Source organism: Argiope bruennichi, chromosome 5, assembly GCF_947563725.1.
Source record: "Argiope bruennichi chromosome 5, qqArgBrue1.1, whole genome shotgun sequence".
In the NCBI taxonomy this organism is placed as follows: Eukaryota; Metazoa; Arthropoda; class Arachnida; order Araneae; family Araneidae; genus Argiope; species Argiope bruennichi.
In genome coordinates this window covers 83,161,879-83,184,188 of record NC_079155.1, presented here as the reverse complement: position 1 = coordinate 83,184,188, position 22,310 = coordinate 83,161,879, and the positions used below count along the sequence as shown (strand labels likewise).

The 22,310-nt window shown below is 27.2% G+C and overlaps 2 protein-coding genes across 4 annotated transcripts in view; one reads left to right on the top strand and one right to left on the bottom strand.

The window, feature by feature from the left end:
- The window catches only part of LOC129968759 (diacylglycerol kinase zeta-like), a 121,939-nt gene extending 113,488 nt beyond the window's left edge, over window positions 1-8,451 (bottom strand). The window contains exons 1-2 of one of the 2 annotated variants that reach the window (XM_056082984.1): window positions 8,372-8,451; window positions 3,714-3,830 (exon numbers count right to left, since the gene is read on the bottom strand). In XM_056082984.1, coding sequence (XP_055938959.1) covers window positions 3,714-3,754 — 41 coding nt within the window. In that variant the 5' untranslated portion in view covers window positions 3,755-3,830; window positions 8,372-8,451. The remainder of the gene's footprint in view (window positions 1-3,713; window positions 3,831-8,371) is intronic. The other variant, XM_056082985.1, reaches the window with a different exon arrangement.
- A 2,325-nt stretch (window positions 8,452-10,776) lies between these two features.
- Window positions 10,777-22,310, top strand: part of LOC129969599 (bromodomain-containing protein 4-like) — a 31,361-nt gene continuing 19,827 nt past the window's right edge. The window contains exon 1 of one of the 2 annotated variants that reach the window (XM_056084240.1): window positions 10,777-12,387. In XM_056084240.1, the coding sequence (XP_055940215.1) occupies window positions 11,599-12,387 (789 nt within the window). In that variant the 5' untranslated portion in view covers window positions 10,777-11,598. The remainder of the gene's footprint in view (window positions 12,388-22,310) is intronic. The other variant, XM_056084239.1, reaches the window with a different exon arrangement.

Below are 22,310 nucleotides of genomic sequence, written 5' to 3'. Positions count from 1 at the left end.
TCTTTATTTAAGTATCTTTATGGAGTTGTTTCACTTGAATAGTATTCAATTTTGTGCTATTAAAATTTTCAGCAAAACTCATTTTCTATTTTTTAAATGATATCGAGTGTGGCATGTTTTTCAAATGCTTTAACTGCGAAAATAAATGTCCGATGAAGACCCAGAGTTATCGAGGCGAAGTCGTTGAAATTGAGAAGTCCGAAATTCGAAGTTTTGTCAAATGATTTGTGTCGGTAGGTATTAAAGAAATGAGTATTTCTTATCAACAAATGAAAGCTAGTCTATGTCTTTACTAAAAATAAGGTTGGAAGTGTGTGTGTGTGTGTGTGTGTGTGTGTGTGTGTGTGTGTGTGTGTGTGTGTGTGTGTGTGTGTGTGTGTGTGTGTGTGTGTGTGTGTGTGTGTGTGTGTGTGTGTGTGTGTGTGTTGACTTTCTACAAATCAAACCGTTTGATATGGAGCTACCAAATCTGGCACATATATACTTTGAAGAAAAGGAATAGGAATTTACACCTCGGATTTTTTTATCGAAATTTTAATCAATTAAAGCTTATGCTGAAATTTGACATTTTTCAGAAATAACTTCCGAAAATATAATTACAAAAAATAAATTTTGTATCGTCTCAAAATTTAAAAATTATCTTTTTAATGATACCAATTTAATAGCTGCGCAAAATTTTTCTAAATTTTGTCAATTCTTTTTTAAAAATGCTTTCTTTCAAAAATAGATTATATTGTTATCTGGAAATTCTAATTGTTTTCATTGTTTCACCAAATATATAATCGTTGATTTTCTTCCATTGTTGAAAGCTAAGGAAAAAGGAATCTGTTTAATATTTATGTAGTTTACAAGCTAACTAAAAATATGAAGTCACAATATCGCGAAATTTAGAAGATAGATTAATCACATATTTACGATTTTATTAGCGATATGATGGTCCTGTTTCCGTTAAAAAGTTTATGTGCACTGTAAATAAAAATTAAATAAGACGATTGAAATAATGACAGATAATTTGGTGGAAACATGAACATGAAGTTGCATTTAAGTGATTTCTCCACAATCATATATAATCAATATTCCTAATAAACAACTGGTCGCCCAAGGCTACTATTAAGGAACAGAAAAATCGCAGTATCGAGAATGTTAAATAACCCAGACAGTTGCATTTTGAATAAAACAATGATATCAATAAGAGTTGATTCTATTTGGATATTTCATGCACAGAATGAACAGAACTTGTGTAAGACTATTAAAATAATCTGGATTTAAAATATGTCACAACTGATATTTAAAAATATTTTCCTGATTGAATTATGAATGTTAAGTTATGCGTGAGAGTTTTAATTGAAGGACGCACAAGTAATATCCCCGGTGAATCAGTTAGTCTACTAACAGGATAGTAATTAATAAAACTCATGATTAATTTTCACTCATACTAACCAGAATTTTAAATTAGTTATTAAAAATAATCATCGAGTTTTTTTTTTTTTTTTTCATGAAAAATTTATACTAGCCACATTTATTACTTTGACTTTACTTAACATATGCATCCTGTTAGTGGCCGTATTTATAATTAGAAAACAAAAATTGTGGATGAAATTAAAAGCTACTTTTAAATTCATAAATTTTGGAAAAGAAGTCATTAATTTCTATATTTTATTAAATTTCTTAGTATTTGCAGCTTTCGAAAATCTCCTTGTATGCGTTTCTGTTTCTAAAATAGATGAAAAAATGTTAAATAATGTTAGCTAAAAAAATCATTTAAATAAATAGTAAGGATTCGAATATTTGATTATAATTGCTATAAGATGTTGGTTTCAAAACAAATTACATTCGATCATTTGACATGTAAAAGTCTGATGTGAATGTCACATAATTTAATATTTAATTGTATTATCAAACGATTTCTAACAAATATCTAAAAAAACAAGAATGAATTTATTTTTCTGATTTGACGAATTTTGATTAATATGTTTTTTAAATAAGAACATTTATGTTTTCTATTGGATAGGTAAGGAAATTTTATTTGAATTATTCATAAAATAGATATATTAAACAATGTATAGGATCTATAACTTTTTAAAAATAGAGCCATGAGGATTTTTTGTTAAATCGTAGCTTTATTTTTCTTCGTTAATAAGCAAAAGATTCAAATTTAGCAGCTGTTGAAGGTTCTTTGATAATTCCATGATCAGGGAATGTTTTCATTACAGCAAGGCAAAAAATTGGAAGAAGAGAATCTGAGAACTTTTTCAAAGCTTATATAGTTTTGTGCAGGAATTTGACAGAAATTTATTTCAGAAAAGATTTATTTTAACCTCATGATGTTCATTAGTAAGTGTACATTAATGCTGTAGTGAGAAATTGACATTACTGAGATACTGAGTTATATATATATATAGGAGGAAAAGAAGTTATAAAATCGCATATATTCTTTTTTTTTAAATAATTGTGAATTTTAAATATCTCAGACTAAACTACAAACATATTAACTCGAAAATCACTCTCAGATATTATTATAATTTAGTTTATACTGACAGAACTTCTGTATATTTCAGTTTCTAAAAATTAATTTTCAAATATTATAGAAATGAGACGAAATTTCTGAATTACATATATCAATTAAATTTAACATTTGTTCTGAAAGAGGCTATAATAATTCTTTCTATAATAATTAATTCTATCTCATTTGCTGAAATAGATTCAAATGAACCCCTTTCTCTTCATAGCAGACAGAAACAATTCAAAAAATTTAGGATACTTCAATGTTTAAATCTGTATAACTTTTAAGATTTTTCCATATAAAAGATATTTCTGGAATTTTGCTTCGCCTAAGATATCAACATCAGTATGGCCATCACGTCTAAGACTGTAGATTGATAGCAGAACATTTGCGCAAACTGGGACAAAATTTGAATTTGAAAGCCTTTTTCCGCTTTGGAGGGGAATAAACAACTAAAATAGAGTATACAGCTTATCCTCTGAGAAATTGATTAGTATAAATAGTGGTAATGCATTAAAAAACCCAACTGTTGTAGCAGCAAATGTACCATTAATGTTAAATTAATGCGTTTCATGCTTCAAAAATTATGTTTATTTTCAGTATGAGAAAGAGAGTTTACGAAACTAAATGAGAAAAAGTTGTGGAAATTTAGAATATCTTTAATGGGGCTTTTATCTAAAAAGAAAATGCTGATAAACAAATTTATTTAACTAGACACATGCTATACTCTATAATTTTAGAAATATATTTAAAATAAATATTAAACTTACACTTCCTTATTAGTGCTTCTGCTTTTGAAAGTCTAATTATTTCTAAAATGAAACATTCTTTCAAAATTCTTGCATCTCTGGCTAATAGATTCTGCATTACACTTTCCTTTTCAGGAAGAAAAAATAGCAGTTATGTAGACCGTGTTGATGCTGTTGAAATCTCGGTCTCTGTTATTTCACAATTCCAACGTTCTCTAATAACGTTTTGTTTATAAACTATCTCAGTGTAATACCTTATTAAAGCTATAAAAATTCTATTTAGACCAGTTTATTACATGTTTTTATTAAGTATTTGTACTCTAATAAACAATAAAAATTAATCTAACGTGTTTCTGTTGCATTTTCCTAACTGCTGTATTAGAGATAAACCAGAGTAGTACTTAATCTTTCCAAAATTTAGGATTAAATTTTTTTAAGGTTTCAATATGCTAAAAACTTACCAAAAGCAGACAAATCGACAATCACAGAGACAGCAAAGCATGTAGGGGCTGTAGAAGAAGTATTGTCAAATTGGGGTACTGGAAATGTGTAAAAAGCTTCAATACTCCATTGAGCACCTTAGAAGATGGAATAAAAAATAACTGAGTAAATCGGCTGATTTTTAAGCAAACGGAAATTGGGAAAGAAATTTCTTAGAGGAAATTGGGTATCACGCAGCCTTATAATTTCTAAACAAGGAAAATAGTTAGCAGATCATATATTGCTATAGGTGATACTTTTTTTTGCTTTAAATTAGATTGAAGTCTGAAAATCAGTACAGAAGCTTGCCAACAAGAATAAATTGAAACAAAAGATCAGTAAAAAAGCTTGGAGAAGATTATATATATGATTTCTGAAAAGACATAAGAAGAAGGTTTCTCTGCGATTTCCGTAAAAATAAATGTATATTTGCTTGTGAATTTCCAAAAACAGTTTGTTAAAAACCTTTTTGATTTTTTAAGGGTTTGTATGAGAAACACAGTTTTCCCTATAATGCCAACGATATGAATGAATGAATATAATGCCAACGATACAAAAATAAACAATGATCGCAACAAGACATCAAAATTCCTTTTTTTACAAAGAGAAAAAACAGATTTAAGCATTAGCATTAACAAGATGGAATTTTTCAGTTGCTGTTAAAAAATGTATGAGAGTAGCTGATATTTTAAAGCCAAATTTCCTTTAGAAAAGAACAACCCCATGCTCGATGGGTATGTAAAAAAGGTTACAATGCTCAATATCATCGTTCTGGGTGGATATAGAAAGAAATTTTTATACTATAACTGGAAAACCAGTTTTCTTGATTTTGGAAATCATGCCATAAGGAAAGTATGTTAAAAATATTGTTATTTTGTTGAGCTTGCCATCACTTTGTTTTCACAAGATGCAGCTGCTAGGTGTGATTTCTGTGAACGACTGTTACGAACAAGAGGTACATTAAATACTCGCAATATTTTCGATGCGCCATTATTAATCAAATATTTTCTTTTTATGCCAGTAGATTGCAGTAATGAACTCAAGAAAATAGTAATCTATCCACTAAATAGAGAAATAGGCATTTCCTATGGACATAACTGCCATTTTAAAAGATAATCAGTTTTGAGAAGTAAACTTTATTCCAGACAAGAAATTGTCCCCAAGATGCAAGTTTTGTTCCAAAATAGAATCAAGTGCTGGGAAAAACCCTACGCTAAGTATATGAATTAAATCTAAAGCAGTAGGTAAATCTAGGTCTTTTTACAAGCCAAAAATTACGAACTGTTTTTAAAGAGCCTTTCTATATTGAATGTTTGAAACCATAAGTTTTGGAAAATTATAATTTGGATTCGTCTGAAAATCTCATTATATCTCTTAAAAACACGTCATTGTCTTAAGCAAAAAACAAGAGATTGAAGCAAATGATGACAGAAAGGAGAAATTTTAAATCTTCGCCATACAAAATTGGATTAAAGCATCAGTTAAAATAGAAAATCAAGGAAAAAGAAAATCATTTTAGATACTCAGAAAACAGAGAAAGGGAACTTCTAAACAAACAACCAAATGAAATATATGATGAAACAATATAACAAAAAGTCTCATTAAAGAATCTTAAATCTTTGATTACTGATTCTTCAGAATGAAGGCATTAAAAAACAGTTAACATTTTGATTTTTTGCGTTATAATAATGTATTTTTTCATTCAAAGAAAAGAAAAGAGTGGATCTTTTCTTTCCTTTGAATAAGAAAAAAAATTCTCTTTGAATCTTTACTTTTCTTTTCTTTCTTTGAAATAAGTCTTGGATGGGCCCATAAAAGTTGCAATTAAACTGAGGAAAAACGCAGTTATTTACAAATGGATTTTGTAAATAATATTTTGAATTGTTATATAAAATAAAAACTTTTTTTTTACTTTTCCGCTTAAAATCAAGATTACCTAATTTCCCATAAATTTACTATATACACTAGATCTTATCTTACTAGTGGCTTAAGACTGGAACTTTTTCAATAAAAAAATTTGTTAAATCTTTGTAAGAAGATTTTATAAATAATCCTACATTTCCTATTAAAAAATCATTCACAAGAAATAATAAAACTATGAATATCAAGGAAGAGATTATTGCATTCAGTTAAAAATGAATAATTTTATAAAATTTGATATTCTCTAACTCGAATTGTTTAAGTCCAATAGTGAATCTCTGTTAACTTATTTTATTACAATTTTTCTCTAATGATTCTTAAGGCTGCAAATTCCTAAGAAAAAATAAAAAATAATTTATGAATACTGATTTGAAACAATACCAGCAGACTTGAAAGATAAACGAAAATTTTTAATTTGATGCAAACGTATATGCATTCTATATAGTCCCCTTCTTTTTCGATTTAACTTGTATTATTAAAGTAAGTTTAGTTTATTCAGAGCAATTTATAATAGACAAAATAGCGTCTTTCATTACGTACACATGAAATTCCCGTCTACGTGTTCATATATTAAACTGATTTATTCTGACCTATTTTTAAAGTTCGTTTAATAAAGAATTATGTAATTGAGGCTCTTCTGTTTAAATCTGACATTCTACTTTATTATTCTTCAGGTAAAAAGCAGGTCCTTGTTTTTTTTAATTATAAATCGGATTTAATTAGTTTAAGGCATACGCATGCTACGAAAGAAATGAATAAAATAACCATTCTAAATGTTCAGAAATAATGAAAAAAATACATAACTCTCGAATCAAAGTCACGTTTCACAGCACAAAGCATAAGATTTCGAATCAACAGAATGGTCTCAATTCAAAATGGAAAAAATTGCCTTGATTTATTTATCATGTTAAATTCTATTTTAGCAGTTTAAATTTGAGAACATTTATTATTTAAATTTTATTTTGTTTCCTTCAGATTTTATTCAAATTTTTTTTTATTAATCAGCTTTTTAAATTTAGTCTCTCATTTAATTGTATGTTTTTCAATGTTCATTATTATAATGATAAAGTTATCAAATGTATTTTGATGATATTGTGAAATTTCCTACTTTTAAAAGATTGAGAAAAATTGTTTTAATTTACATTTTTTTTTAAAAATTCGAGTAAATTATTCTTGTTGTTTTGCAGACAAATTTATTAAGAAAAAACATATGATACTTTCCAATTGATTTTAATTAAATATTCATTAAATTATCTTAAAAAAGATATGTATAAGTAAGTAATATTCGATTTACAAAATGAGACAAAATATTATATAATACTGATATGTCACTCGAAACGATAGCAACGGACGTCAACTCTTTCATTATATTATTCGTTTATACAAAGATATCTATTTTCTTAATAAATATTTAATTAACTACTTCATTTTACTTACTTAATTAATACTTACAAATAAATACTTAATTTTTCTTATTTAACATTTGCAATTACTTTTCGGATTTTTATTATTATATTTATTTTATTGTTATTCGGATAATTTTTTGAGAAATGATGTATTTTTGTTCATTTTTAATATTTGCTTATTTTTTACATTTATTGTTTAATATCCAATGTTCTACAAAAATGTTAAAAGTAGCCTAATAGTACCTTATTTTAAAAATTTGTTTAGTTCCTTCTATACAATGATTCCTGTTTGTTATTAATGGATACGAAAAATAATTACTATAGTGTGATTTTAAATCTATCTTTATTATTATTCCAATGTTTAAAATTAAATTCAATGAAACTACTTTTCATCATTTATAATAAGCGAAACTATCTTTGCATCCAAAAAAGTATATTAATCAGTTTTATATGTTATTTACATATATTTCACTATTTTCTTTATGAATCTAATAGAAGAAATGAGAATCTTAATTCAAAATCTTTAAGATTTGATCTTAAATCCTTGAGATATTAATTTATCTATTTATATTTACAATATATAATTTTAAATAAAATTTACAATTGGATCTCAATTATTGCATTTGCTTTCTACATTTGTTTATCTTCCCTAAAAATCAGGTATGTATTTAATAATATGTATGTAATAAATTAAAAGAGTCTGACGAAATGGCTTATTTCTGAGTTTTTAATGTTTCGCGGACATAAGAATAAAAAAAGCATCAATAATAACAGTTGAAATACTGTAAATGATATTCAATATTTAAACTGAAATAAAGGCTGTTTTAATGTTATATTTTCCCAAATATTTTAAATGCTAGACTAATTTTTCAATGCATCCCAAAGAAAGCTTAACTTAAATATTTATGAATATTTTTTTTAAAATTGAACAGCAAAAATAAAATTATTGGAAATCCTTGCCCAATAAAAATTAAATAAATGCATACAAATTCTGTAACTCTTATCTTTAACAACTTGCAAAAAATATTTATATATTTTGGAAACTTTTTATTAATTAATCTTACAACATTTCTTATACCTATTTCTTTATCTTTGAAATTTTGAAACCTTTATTTATACATGGAAAAAAAAAACTTCTGATTGATACTAATAGTAAGAAAAAATAATTGAACTTTTATCGAATCTAACGTTATACTTTTTATTTTCTATGGCCCTATAACTCTTATTCAAAAACCATACCTCTTTTCTAATTCGGAAGCATTGCCAAAACAATGTTTCCCAACAATTGATATAAAATATGTCAAAGTACTTACGGCGATGCCATGGTAATTGAGCCAGAAGGAAATCCTCAACGGTCAGTTTGCAGGTAGAGAAATGAACGGATACTTAGGAGGTTTCAACACGGCACATGCAACAATTTACCTTTACTGTCTCTCATTTTTAAGGTTTCTGTCTTAGTACCTAAATCTCGAAATGGAGAGGGTTCTTATTTATAGCTCCATGGCAGATTTTTGTCAATCGGTGCAATTAGACTTTTCAAGGAATTACGTCTCTTGCCTCTTTTATATATTTCTTCGGTTTTCGAGGAAAGTTAAATAAATAAAAGTGGCAAGTTTGATTGCGGTATTTGCAAAGACTTAGTATTTAGCTTGAAATATATATACTTGGAGTTGAATGTTATTATTCAGAAATATAGGGGGAAATTATTTTATTTCAGATACAATATAAAACTCCTGAAAAAAGGATTATTATTTGTTTGGATTCAATCCTTAAATTACAAAGGATAAATTAAGAGATTTTTAAAAACATAATTATTTGACTTTTTTTTTTACTGTTCAATAATATTAACATTTAGACATAGCAACTAACATCAGTGTCGAATAAGACTTTCAAAAATCTGGAAAATTAGCATAGAAAAAGAGGATAAGCACTATTTTAAGAATAAAATTAATGAATATTCGAATTATTTGGAGAATCATGTTCTATCTTTATTTTACTTTGAGATTAACAATAGCGTGCTGACGTAAATTTTTTTGAATATCAATGCAATTGTATAAAAGCAGGGTTTTAGAATAATAAAAAAAACTATTGAGAAATATAATAAAAAAATTATTGTAAATAGTTTAATAAAATTACATACAAAATTGTCATAAAATAACATTTTTATGTGCAAAACGTTTTTTTTTCTTAAAGTTTTAAACGCAGTTATTACTGCTTTTATATTTTTCCTTGATAATAAATGAAAATTAGCTATAACGAACGAGATATTAATATCAATTTTTATATTTTTTTTAACTCTATTTAACTTTTATTTATCACATCCACGCACATCCACAAACGCATAAATATATATATATATATATATATATATATATATATATAATGCTGCTGCAAGATATCGCACATATCTATAACAGATTATATGATTGATGCAAGATATTGCACAGATATATACAATGTTATTCCCTATACTTAAAATATTATTTGAAAATGTATTATCATTCATCACAAAGTTTCTAAATCTTTGACATACTACTTTCTGAAACTATTTCTAATCTTTTAAAAGATGCATCATATGAAATAATTATTAATGGAGAATAATATTTAAATATTTTAAAATATTTATTCTTATAAATAAAATATTTACCCTTAGTGAATGATTATATAAATTAAATTAAAATATTCATGCTTAAAAATAAATAAAATTAACATCTTAAGATTTCAAAACATCTTCGATTTCAATTACCAATTATTTGATCACAATTTTCCAAAAATGTTTAGAGCAAGAACAGTGGGTTATCTCAATTAGGAATTGTAATCAACTAAATTAATAAAAATCAAAACATGCAAAAGTATTGCTTCGCAATTCAACAGGACGGAATTAAAGCACAGAGTGATAAAATAAGTGTTAATTAATTTAAAATAAACGTTAATTTAAAGTTAGATTCATCTGATATAATTATTGCAAATATATAAAATTAACATTAATACTGTACTTTTTACATTTTGTTTTAATATTTCAAAATTAAATACAAGCTCTGTACTTTTACAATAGAAATATTTCTTGAATCGGCCATTACCTTATTTCTAATACTTGACTTGGGCATGAAATAAAATTGCAACTTCTTAAAAATACTTAAATTTTAAAATGACGAAGGTCGTTTGATAAAGACGACTAAATATTTTAAGTCATTGCTTGTAGTATATTTGATTCTAATTTGACTTATTTGAATGTTAAAAAGTTTAATCATTTATGAATCTCGTACTCTTTTCTAACTAAAACATTTCACGTTCAAGAGCGATTATTCTTCAGCTAAGGCTGGGAACCTTTTCCAAAATTTAAAGGCAGAGAAAACTAAGAAAGAAAAAAAGGACCACATAAAAAAATCCACCGAAATAAACTCATTCCTCGAACGTTGAGTCAAGGAACGGAACAAATCCTAATGATTTTCCACCACTGTAATCTAGTTGCAATAATATCCATCAAGCACGATGGAGAGGTTCCAATACTGTTGTTAGCTCTTGTCGCCTTTTGTAATCGGAGAGAAAACCTAGAAGCCATCCACTCTCTGAACCCCCCCCCCTCCAGTGGGGCTGCGCTAAGTCCATCAGACAATTAATGTGAGCGACAGGGGCGAGCGAATCGGAAAAAGTCCAAAGGGAAAAGTCCTGTGCCTTTGGAGATAAGCCAGAGCGTGTAAATATATTTAGACCGACATCAAAAATATCCTTTTGCTTCCGTGGGCTGAGTTTCGAAAACGCAAATCCTCGCCAGGCCCCGATCTGATCATTCCATGGTGGATACGAAGTAGAACGGGTATCACAGTTCCTTTCTTTCTGACAGTGCCTGCCCGGACTGTTTGACAGGGAATGTTTTGATGGTGCAGAAGGAATCGGCAGCGTTTGACAACTTTCCGATGATGGCGAATGGAACATCGAGTGGTGGAACGAGTTGGCTCGAAATCAAATCCTACCTGCGAGCGCTGCAAAAAAAGGTCTTAGCTCTGGATTCTCGAAAAGTGGTACTGGGAAGGAAGGAGTAAATTTTATTTCTAGGATGTGATATGAAAGGTAAATGTTTCAGTCAATGTTTTCGTCAATATCGCCGCGTATGTTGCTGTCTGACAGTTTTCCAACAAATGTGCGTCACAAGGTAAACATTTATGTATCGTGGAATGATGTTTCTGTGTATAAAGAGCTGAATAATTCAATTTTTTTGCTATCTAAATTTGGAATCAAGTTCTTTTAAGTAGTGTAACAAGTTGTGTCCCTTGTTCGAGTTTGAACTTCACATACATACACATCAAGAATTTGTGTTTTTCTTGAATTTCATCCAAAGTCACGTTTCTGCTCAAGTTAAAAAGATGGAGTATTTTTAAATCTGTAGTAGAGTTCTGTGATATTTTATTAGGTTTATATTCCAAAAATGCACAACTATTATAGTACAGAATTATGAATTCGAGGTCAGCTTTTGGATAAGTTTGGCAGAGTATATGATAAGCATCAGTTCATCGCCTTCAATTCCCACCACCATCAGTGTATGCCTCCATATAGCAACGGTGCGGTAAACCAGTTGCATAAACTATCGATGCGTCGTGGTGGACCTCCAGGCGCCGGGACTACAACACCCTTGGCGCTGCAGAGGTCAGAGTTTGAGGATTTCGCCAATGCCTACCGACCGACGTTGGACGTGACAAGAGCCTCTAGACCAGAACCTCCAAAGCCGACAGAAGATCCAAAAGGAGATTTTGGACGTTCCATCAAAAAACTCATAAAACGTCCGCAAGGTTCCCCGAGTGTTCAAAACAAAAACAAGAAAAGTATCCAACGGACGCCCACCTTGGCACCTTCAACTAGTGGACATCAAGAAAGGGAAAGGAGTGTAACTAGTGATGTCAGGCCAATATCGGAAAAGAAACCTAAAAGGCCTTTATCGGCTAACATTGAAACAACTGTTCATCCTCCCCAACCAAAAACTAGCCTAGGGCCTTCAATGATGCCTTCGATGTTGGACACAAATCTTGCCAAACCTGAAGTTCCTCTACCTCCACAGCAGTCGCCGGTTTTGGCACCTGGACCAAAAACTTCCAAACCACCGGTTAAGGTACCCAAGAACGAAAGTAGCGATCACCTCAAGTTACCACCACCTGAGAGTGCAACTGCACCACCTGTAGTTGTCCATCCCCCAGCCATTACAAAACCCATTCCGGCCAAAAAGAAAGTGTCAATCCAGGAGGATAACAGGAGGTCAGGAACCGATTTCTCCTCTGACGCCCACTGCCTAATTATATCCGGGAACAACATTGGTCGATTCTTGCCACCACGCCACGTGAGTAGAAAGTGAAAAAAATGAAGCGTCATATGCTTATTTAAATCTATTTCTATAAACCGCATGTTGGGACAGGTGTACCGATTATTCCCGTTTTACGGATCTTTTGGCAAAGGTGTGACGGTTGTAGGATACCAGTTTTGCTTTTGCAGCTGAATGTTATGAGAAGGAAATCGAAGCTTAATGGAAACAGAATTTAGTTACAAAATAAGATGATATTTTTTATTTGATTTCAAACGTTTTAAAATTCAATGTGTGTCGATAGAATGCTAAAATTGCAAAGAAATTTTATTTTGCAGTATTTTAATAGAGATCATCACAAAATAAGATTCAGTTCCATATTTTAACAGTATTTTGTTTTAATTGTGATTTAATTTTACAATATTAAAACAGTATTTTGTTTTCATTAATTGCTATTGGCAATACTTTAAAAGAATTCACATATTTAAAACGTCGCTTTTTTCCCCTTAGATTATAATAATTTTTGACTAATACCGGACTTTTTTAAGCTCAGTAATCCTTAGAATACTTTTGAATAAAAAATAACTTTATTTACTAAAAATGCAGGGAATAGGAAGCCATTATAAACTTCATTCACATCATTAAGAAAAAAAGGGGGTATTTATTAAAACAGAAATATTTAAAAACTATTATATCTACAAAAAGTCTTGAAAAATTATTTACTAATATTGAACATATATTAATATCGATTAGAAAACATTAATTAAAACAAAATGTAATAAATATTTAACATCCATCTATTTCTTCCATAACATCTGTAAAAATCAAATGAAGATTATTTCCACTTTATTCAAATTCTATGAAAAGAATTATAAGTATTTTAATAAAAGTAAGATAGGATAAAATTCAAACTGATAAGGATAATTATAGAGTAATTCTTTAGACTTTATACACAAAGATGTAATGTTATTATAGGCTAATTCCATAATAAGGTTATTACAGGTAAATATTTTTATCTTTTTATTTAATGCTTGTATTTTATTATGATGTAAATGTTTTAAACATATTATAGTTGCTAACATTTAATCAAAATAAAGAAATAATATTTTAATAAAGACTGTATAATGATTTTAAGTTATTGATCTAAATACTTTAACAAATTCAAGATATATAGTCCTCTGGTTAATTTTTTCTTAAATCTAACTAACTAGTAGAACAATTTCAACCTTGATATCTAAATATATTTTAATGGTTGAAAACATTAATTTTATCAACAACTGTATTTATAATTATTATATAAAAACGATGAATTGAATTTGGCTTAGAAAAAATACATAATCTTAAAATTAGATAAAACAATATATAATTAGATTCAAAAAGTGTATGATGGGTTTATAATACTGCTCGGGGTGACTACCATCTTAGAGGATTTTTTATAGTAATTTATCATTTCTTATTAATTTACATTTATGAGTGCCTTATTTTAATTCACCAATTGTTATGATCAAACTTTCAAAAAAATGGAACAAGCAAAATAAATATGAATTTATTCTAATTTAAATAGTAAGAATTTAAAAACCCATATGTAAACAAACAGCGTCTTTTATATGTTTATGAATCCTTTTATTTGAAAAATAAGATATAATAATTTGTATTTTGTAGTATCGCTATTAAATTAATTTTTCAAACATGCATTAATTATACAGATTCAAGTATGATGTATAAATAAACAGCAAAATTTTAATATCAGCTTCATAAAAGTTATGTTTAAATTGTTTATCTTCCTTTCCTTGTTGCATTTCTAAATTTTTTTGTCTTCCTTTTTCTAACTTCCTTTCTGAAATAAAAATTTAAATGTATTCAGGAATTAAAATCTCTGTAAATTCAAATGTCGCAATGTTTTGATTTAGTGTTTTTATTTCTTTTTAAAAAACTAAAATTATTCAAGTTTTAAAAAAAATCTGCAATTAACTACTTATTAATTAATAATTATTTAATTTAATTATATCATAAATCATAAAAGAAACAAATTTCTACATGAAAATAATTTTTAATTATTCATATATCTGGAACATATTATGAAGTAAGTTAAATCGTGTTTATAAGAAGTTTTTAAGAATTGTACGATGTAAAGTTTACAATCACTGACTTAGAAATGAAACTGAAAAAAAAATTTAGACAAAAACTAAGCCATAGAGCTATGCATATTTTGATATTAAACATTTTATGTTGTGAAATATTATTAATAATATAGTGCATAGTTATTTCTTGCACTGCTGCTTCAGGTATCTATTAGCACATATTACACTAAACATAAACAAAATTATGAAAAATTCTAATAAATACTTACTTGTAAAGCATTTGGAGTTTTTAAAAAGTGGAACAAGCAAATTAAAAAAAATTTTTTAATTATATTAGTCTATTTGTAAACAATCTACAATTTTTTTAAGCAATCCGAAATTTTTTTGTTATAATAAAGACTGAATTTAATAAATTCCAAAGCTACATTATATGAAACTATAGAAATATTTCAAATGAATATTTTTTAAAAAATATATATTTTCAATCAAAGAAAATTAATCCCAAATTTCCAGCACAAAACCATGAAATAAAGAAATAAATTTTCTTTTAAAATCATTTATTCAGAGTTCATTTACAGCAATATATTTGATGGTATTTTTATCAATTTATTCTATCAACAAAATTATGTATTATAGAATTTTAATTTTTGAAACGATTCTTCTTAATGTTATTCTTTTGTTTTAAGATTGTTACTATTAAAATTAAAATAATCTTTAAAGATAATAAATAAAAATTTGCAAATCCAATATATATATATATATATTTTAAGAATACAATACATTATTTCATTTTATTTCAATATTGCCTAATTTTTCAGGAAACACTGATGATTTTAGGTTAAATTTTCTTTCTGTCTTTTAATGAACAGAAATTGTTACAACTATTGCACATAATATTAATGATTAAATTTTAAAAATGAAGCAAGATGTTTAGTTTCTTATTTTAAATTAATTAAATTTCATATTAGCATAAAAATTACTTTTTTATGATTATTTTCGATTAAATGAATTTCTTAAGTTTAAAAGTTGATATTTTAATTTGATTAAATTATCAATACTTTCAGTAAAGAAGGCAAAAAAGAATGAATGTGAGAAATGTTAAAATCTATTTTTAATGCGATGGGCAATTAAATAAAACAACTCTTTGATTGCATATTAAAAGAATTGTTTTGTTTTTTTAAATCTAGTAGTGTATCCTTAGTTAAGATGCAAAATAACTAGCTATATGACAAAAAACAAATATGCATGGAATCATTTAATTTAATATACTTAATTAACTTCAATCCATTAACAATTATTAATTTCGATTGTTAATTCAAAAATTAGTTAAGTATTCAATTTTATGAAATAACTGAATTGTCTACTCAAATGATATCATTTTAAATATTGTAATTTCATCTTCGTATTTATAAGCACTCGGATTCTTTAAAATAAAATTACTTGATTGTTAAATAAGAAGTTTTTTTTAGAGATAAAACATTTAAGTTTGCACAGTGAAATATTCCGTAGTATAATTTAAGCACTTACTTTCAAATGGCATTCCTTTATGCAGAGTATTTTATCTATACATGAATGAAATTATATACCAATACATTTTTAGTATCTGTTTCGTTATGAATAAAGGAAATTTAAAAATTAGTGCTTTATCTTATTATTATTATTTTTCTCACTCTTGCAATATTAATCTCGTTTAAAATACAATTTTTAGATTTCTGTAATTCCCACATTTTTATTACAATTATATCGATAACATTTAGCCTGTAGAGAGAATATATATAGATTACGATGAAACAAAAACATGCATCTGTTTAACTTTCTAAAAATTAATAATTGCATATATATTGCTACCTAAAAATGTTTCAAATAATGTTAACTAAAATATTTAATTCTATTATAATTATATTTATTTAGTACATTTATTTAAACAGTAAAATAATATTAAAACTTTCATTAGTGATAATTAATGCAATTCTTAAGCCTATCTTTCCTTTTTAATTGCTTTTATTTAATTATGATTTTTTTCAACAACCCTGACTGCTTTTACCTCGTATTTATTTCTGTTTTCCGCTCTCGTGTTATATTTAGCAACGTACTTTCATTCGACTATTTTCTCCCCTTAATATTGCTGTAGGTTTCGATTTTTAGATTCATAATAGTTGTACAAAGAAGTTTGTTATTTTTATATATCGTGTGAAATGTTTATTTCATAAAGTTAATTTTCTGTTTTGTTTATTTACATAGAGACCTTAACTAGTTTAATCTGAGCAGCTGTCTGATTACATCTACATTTTTTTGCTTACGATTAAGAAAGGGAAAAGTTCCTTTTGTGTAAAAGAAATGAAAAATACTATTGTTAATTCGCCTAACATTATTTCCCATTTATACAGTTTAAAACAATACTTTCAATATTAAATATCATATCAAAAACTGCCTGATCTTCAACTGAATTTAAATTTGTATTGAGAAATTAAAAGATAAAAGAAATCAAATTTAATGCAAAGCTTCAATCCTTTTCAATTGTTCTAAAGAGTGTTAATTCTTTTCCCTTATACGAACAATTAGTTTATGTACATTTAGTTGATGCTCATTGTGTTTTGAAACAAAATTTTGACATAGTCAGTTTGAAAAATAAAGAATATAGTTAGTATCTATTTTATCATTGAATTCTGTTGTGATTGGCATATTTATAAGGAAATGGTAATTTCTGTTGCTTTTGATCTCTTTAATAATTATCAGAAATAGTTTTGCAAATTTATTTAATATTGCTTTCTCTCATATAAAAGAATATTGAGCAACGTATTTTTTAAAGAACTACTTAAAATTATTTTTGTACAAAAAAATTAAATTTTCTGAACATGATATCTAGGTATTGTTAGATACCAAATCATTCATCATTATCATTATTAATATCATAAGTGTGTACTGTTTATGTATGCCATCGATTTTTTTCTTATCTGAAACGCATTGTAGCATTTTTATTTTCTAAACTAAATGGATTTAATGCTTAATATTCTTCAATAGTTTATTTTTTTTTAATTTTTTTCATGCCTTAAACAGCTTAAGAATTCATTTTTGTTAAATTTACCAATCTTGCAGGACCGATTTTTTATATTTACTCCCAGTTTGAAAAAAAAATAATTCCGAATTTATATATATTTTTTATTTATAAATAAATAATTAATATTAAAACTTTTTGACTATTTACATCTCATTTCACAAAATAAAATTTGAGGAATACGTGATATCCCTTGTTTTACTATAAAACATCAGTCCCTTTTAAAGAGATCTGGACATTAATATGGTATTAATTATCTTTTTTTGTATATAACTAATTATTTTTTGTATGTAGGCTTGAAATATCATTAATATCAGAGTGAAAAAAAATTAGATACTTCTGTTGTGGATTCTTTACCCAGCTAATCTTCTGCTCAAATTTTTATCCACTTTTCTGAAGTTCAAAAAAAAAAGTTAGTCACCAAATTGATTTAAAGTCCCTACTTTCAATATAGCATTTATAAACTTTTGTCTATTTTTTAATCATCTACAACCTTTAAAAATTGTATCAATTATGTAACCGAGGAACTTCCAGAGAGTTTGATGGTTTGAAAATTGTGTGAGCTCGAAGTACTTTGAAATGTTTCTTTTCTGTTCAATCGGGGTACCGTCGTCCCCATTATTTTTGTTTAAAGATAGAATTGGCATGTAGTCTAAACAACTCGTCGTCGAATCAAACTTGTACTCGGCTCTTTTTCACTTAGTTACAGCCTTGAGCGCCATGAAAAACATTATGTTTTAGAAATTATTTATCTTTATAACCTTGCCCTTTAAAATATCCGCATAATATTGAGAATACCCACTTTCAGCTATACCAATGTCTGATTACAATCAACTTCTTAAATTATATCTACTTCATTGTAAAATTATTCGTATTCATTTTAGGATTAAACATTCGTCAGAGTCAAAAGCAAAAAAAAAAAAAAAAAAAAAAAAATTAGATTAAAATTTTTATCTTTATATATTTTATTACTGAGCTCTAAAAAGTTTTGAAGAACTTGGTGTTTTATTTTTACTTGCAATTGAACCATGGCTGGCGGGCATTTTTTTTTTCATTTGATAAGTAATAGTTTCAAAAATTTAACGCACATTCGAAATTGACTTTTAACAATTTGTTTGAATCAGAAATTCAAATTTTGATAAAACGTGTCTTTTAGAAATATTTTCTATATTTACGAGTTTGGTCTCGCGCTGTAAGCATAAATTTAAATGTTTTGGCATTTAGGCATTGCTTTATTGTTACGCATGAGTTGTTAGGATAAAATAACATTTATTTGAGAGAAATAATTTTAAATATGTCGATTTTTTCTATATTGTCCGGAAGTACAGAAACATATTTTGTTATTAATGCCTTTTCCCGCCAAAGAAAAAATTTTTTGGAAATAATTGTATTTTCTTTCATTTACAAATTTTTACCCTTCTCTTGTTTATTATGCTGCTCTTCGTCGTATTTTGTACTTCTCAAGCAAAAGTAAAGTTCATTACTGATAAACGTAGAGGCTCATGAGTTCTTGAATTTTCCTTTTTTTTATTTCTGCATATAATATTGGTAGGAACGATCCCACATTTATTACTAGCAATGTTATTCGCAGTTAGATATCTAAGAAAAGCACCAGCGAAAGTTTTTATATCTTAAAGACTATTTAAATTAACCAGATGTTTTGGTTTATCTGTGACAGCTCTGAACTTAGACCCTTAGTTGTTCATTTGAATTAAATGACGCAGAATTTACTTTCAATTAAGTAGTTAATACTAAAAAGATTAAATAATTAGTTTTAGTTGATTTTAAATCAAAATAAATTCTACTTTCTAGTTTTTATTACTCATTTAAAGAGAGAAGAAATCATAGATTTATCTGTCAATTGAATTTTAAATCTTTTTCTTGAAGATTTGTCCTGGATTGAGAAAAGGATCCATGTTAGAATTAAATGCTCCAAATTGTCTTGTTTTATATTTATAAATGAATTGTTGTTACTATAAAATATCAATTAGATTTCATTTTGCCACATTTTTAATGCTGTAAAATTCAAGCTCACCCATTAAAATACCAGTCCTGTATTTTTGTCAATGTTAAAATTAAAACATTAATTTCGAAGTAAGATTTTTCTTCCGCTTTTATTTTATAAAATATACACTTTTTAATTAATATGCGCTATAATTTGTTTTGATTTATTTAGTTAAAATCATCTTTTTCGCTATTATCAGATAAGAAGTTGAATTTCTTTTTAATATGCATTTCAAATAAATATTTAAAAGCCTAATAAATTAATAATCTGAGTAAACAAATTGGTAGACAAAAGCAGCTAGTTTTCTTTATCTGTATGTGATATTTTTAATTAGATATTTCATTACCTTTGATTCATTTATTTATTTTTTAAAAATTTTATTCAAGATTCTATCTATTTATTCTTCGTTCATGATTAAAATTCAAAAAGTTCTCACCATCATCTATAAGATATTTATGCTGATGCAATTTCCTTATAAGTAAACAAAACCCACATTTTTTCCCAGTTAAATCGGCAATTTCTTTAAATAAAAATCATAAAAATAATACTAATGCAGCTTTTTCTTCGTTTGCAAAATAACAATCATGAGATTTTTTTTTGAAGGATCAGATGTATGCAAAGAAAGTCTTCGCTCCTAAATGGATTTCTAAAAATGAAAGTTGACAGCTGTGATGTTATCTTATAAATGCTGACATCCATTCGCAGAAATCTTCCACTCTTATCAGATGTCCTGCGCATTTACAGAATATGGGTGTTTCATTTTATTTAAAGTGACATTTGGAAGATTTGTGAATGTGTCCGTATCCAAAAAGCGCTCTAATCTTTTTTTAAGTACGACTCAAACACTTTTAAATTCTAACTAATCTAAAAAAGTTTTTAAAAATATTTTTGATGTTTCTCTGCTGCAGGTAAAAAGACTTCGTTCTGCAAGTATGAAAAAAAGCTGTTTTTTTTTTGTTTGTTTGTTTGTTTTTTTAGTTTGATTATGGAACATAAGATTATGGAAATATGGGTCGGTTTAAAGTGTATTATTTATGCAGACATTAAGCACGATCAAACGCGCAGCACAGAAACCAATTTAACTGTTTCACAATAAAAAGAACCATTTTGTGTCAAAAATTTGTAAATCCTTATAATAATGTTAGTAATACTGCATTAAATATTTCGCAAAAGACAAAATGATGTCCAAAAGAAAGGCATGCGCATTTTTAACCAGTGGGAATGGTCTTCCCAAAACTTTCTCGCATACTTTCTAATAAATTTATCATGCAGAGAACAGCTTGCATTGCATTGGCTTACAATAGTTACGAAATATTAACCTTTGGCGAGAATTTAGCACTTTTCCCGAATCAATGATGCCATACTTGGCGAGTTATTTGGTGATTAATCAGTGACATGCTGTCAAGGTATACAAAAATTGAATTTGATTTCACGCACGTTCTTTCCAACCGATTGAAACAAAAATTTGACATAAAATTACACTTAAAGTCGCAAAATCACGTGCCAAATATTGATATCACGTACCGTATTGATATATTTGAGTCATTGAGTTTTGAGTTTACATGTTTCTGAACGTACAGACCGACAGACAGTCAATCTCTAGTTGGATTTAACTCAAAATGTGACAGGCATCTACACTATAGATGTTAAATTAATGTTCCGCACTTTATCTATCTAACTCTTTTCGTTTTGTAATTACCGTGTTAACTTAGATTCTAACAGCCGAACTTCCTCTCAACAGATTTTACTCGCAATTTCATAGAAATTTACAAATTTGGTACAAACACCGTGTGCCAAATTTCACATTACATCTATTTCAAAGCAGTTTTAGTTTATATTTGTCACAGACAGATATACATTTTCCAAAAATTATTTTTCAGATTCAATAAGGGGTAAAATTTAGAAATTCGTCAAAATCTTGAGTTCGAATTTTTTAGACGATTACTATTCTTTCTCTATAGTGTATATACAAAAATTTAAAAATTAGTGCATGGTCAACTAATAGTATAAATTAGTTATATAAAAATCTATTTAATACTAGCTGCTGCAACTTCCAACGCTCAAATTATTTTTTAAATATTTTTTTCGTTTTAATAATAATATTTTATGCACTTATTCAGTATTTTTTTCGATAATTAAATAATTTAATTTATAAGGATAATTATAATCATAGAGCAACAAATAATCATCACCTTGACATTATAATACGAGAACTTTTTAGTTAAATATATGATTGTCAACTCTTGAATTGATTAGACCTTTAGTCTTTAAAAATACTCTGACTGATGAAGCTAACTACCAAAATGCATTATCTTGCGCATTGAGAAGTGATTGATAATTGCAGCAGAGAGAAATATCACTACATTGCCACTGGATCGTGAAGATCTTAATCTTAATGAAAGTTTATTGTTCAGATAATGGAACGAAAAGATAGAAGTTTTCCGCCCCCACACTTACTGAATCTCATCCTGATGGATTTCTTGCTGTGGAGATAACTAACACATAATCTTATTGTTCAAGTCGATGAACTGAGAGAGAATAAGAAGGGCCGAAATATAAACTAGTTGATAAGTGACAGATGCATAGGTCGCCATTTTGAGTTGTACTGATTATACTCCTTTCATTTGAATAGCAGAAACAATAATATCCAACATTTCAACCATTTCCAATAACTGAAAAAATATCCTACATTTTTAATTAATTACTCTTAATCATAAATTTTGATAAATTTATATTTGTTAATGTTATGCAAGAAAACCCTAAAATGGCTTTCCCAGTTTGGAAGCGTCTACTATTAAAACTAACGAAACCAAATTTGATA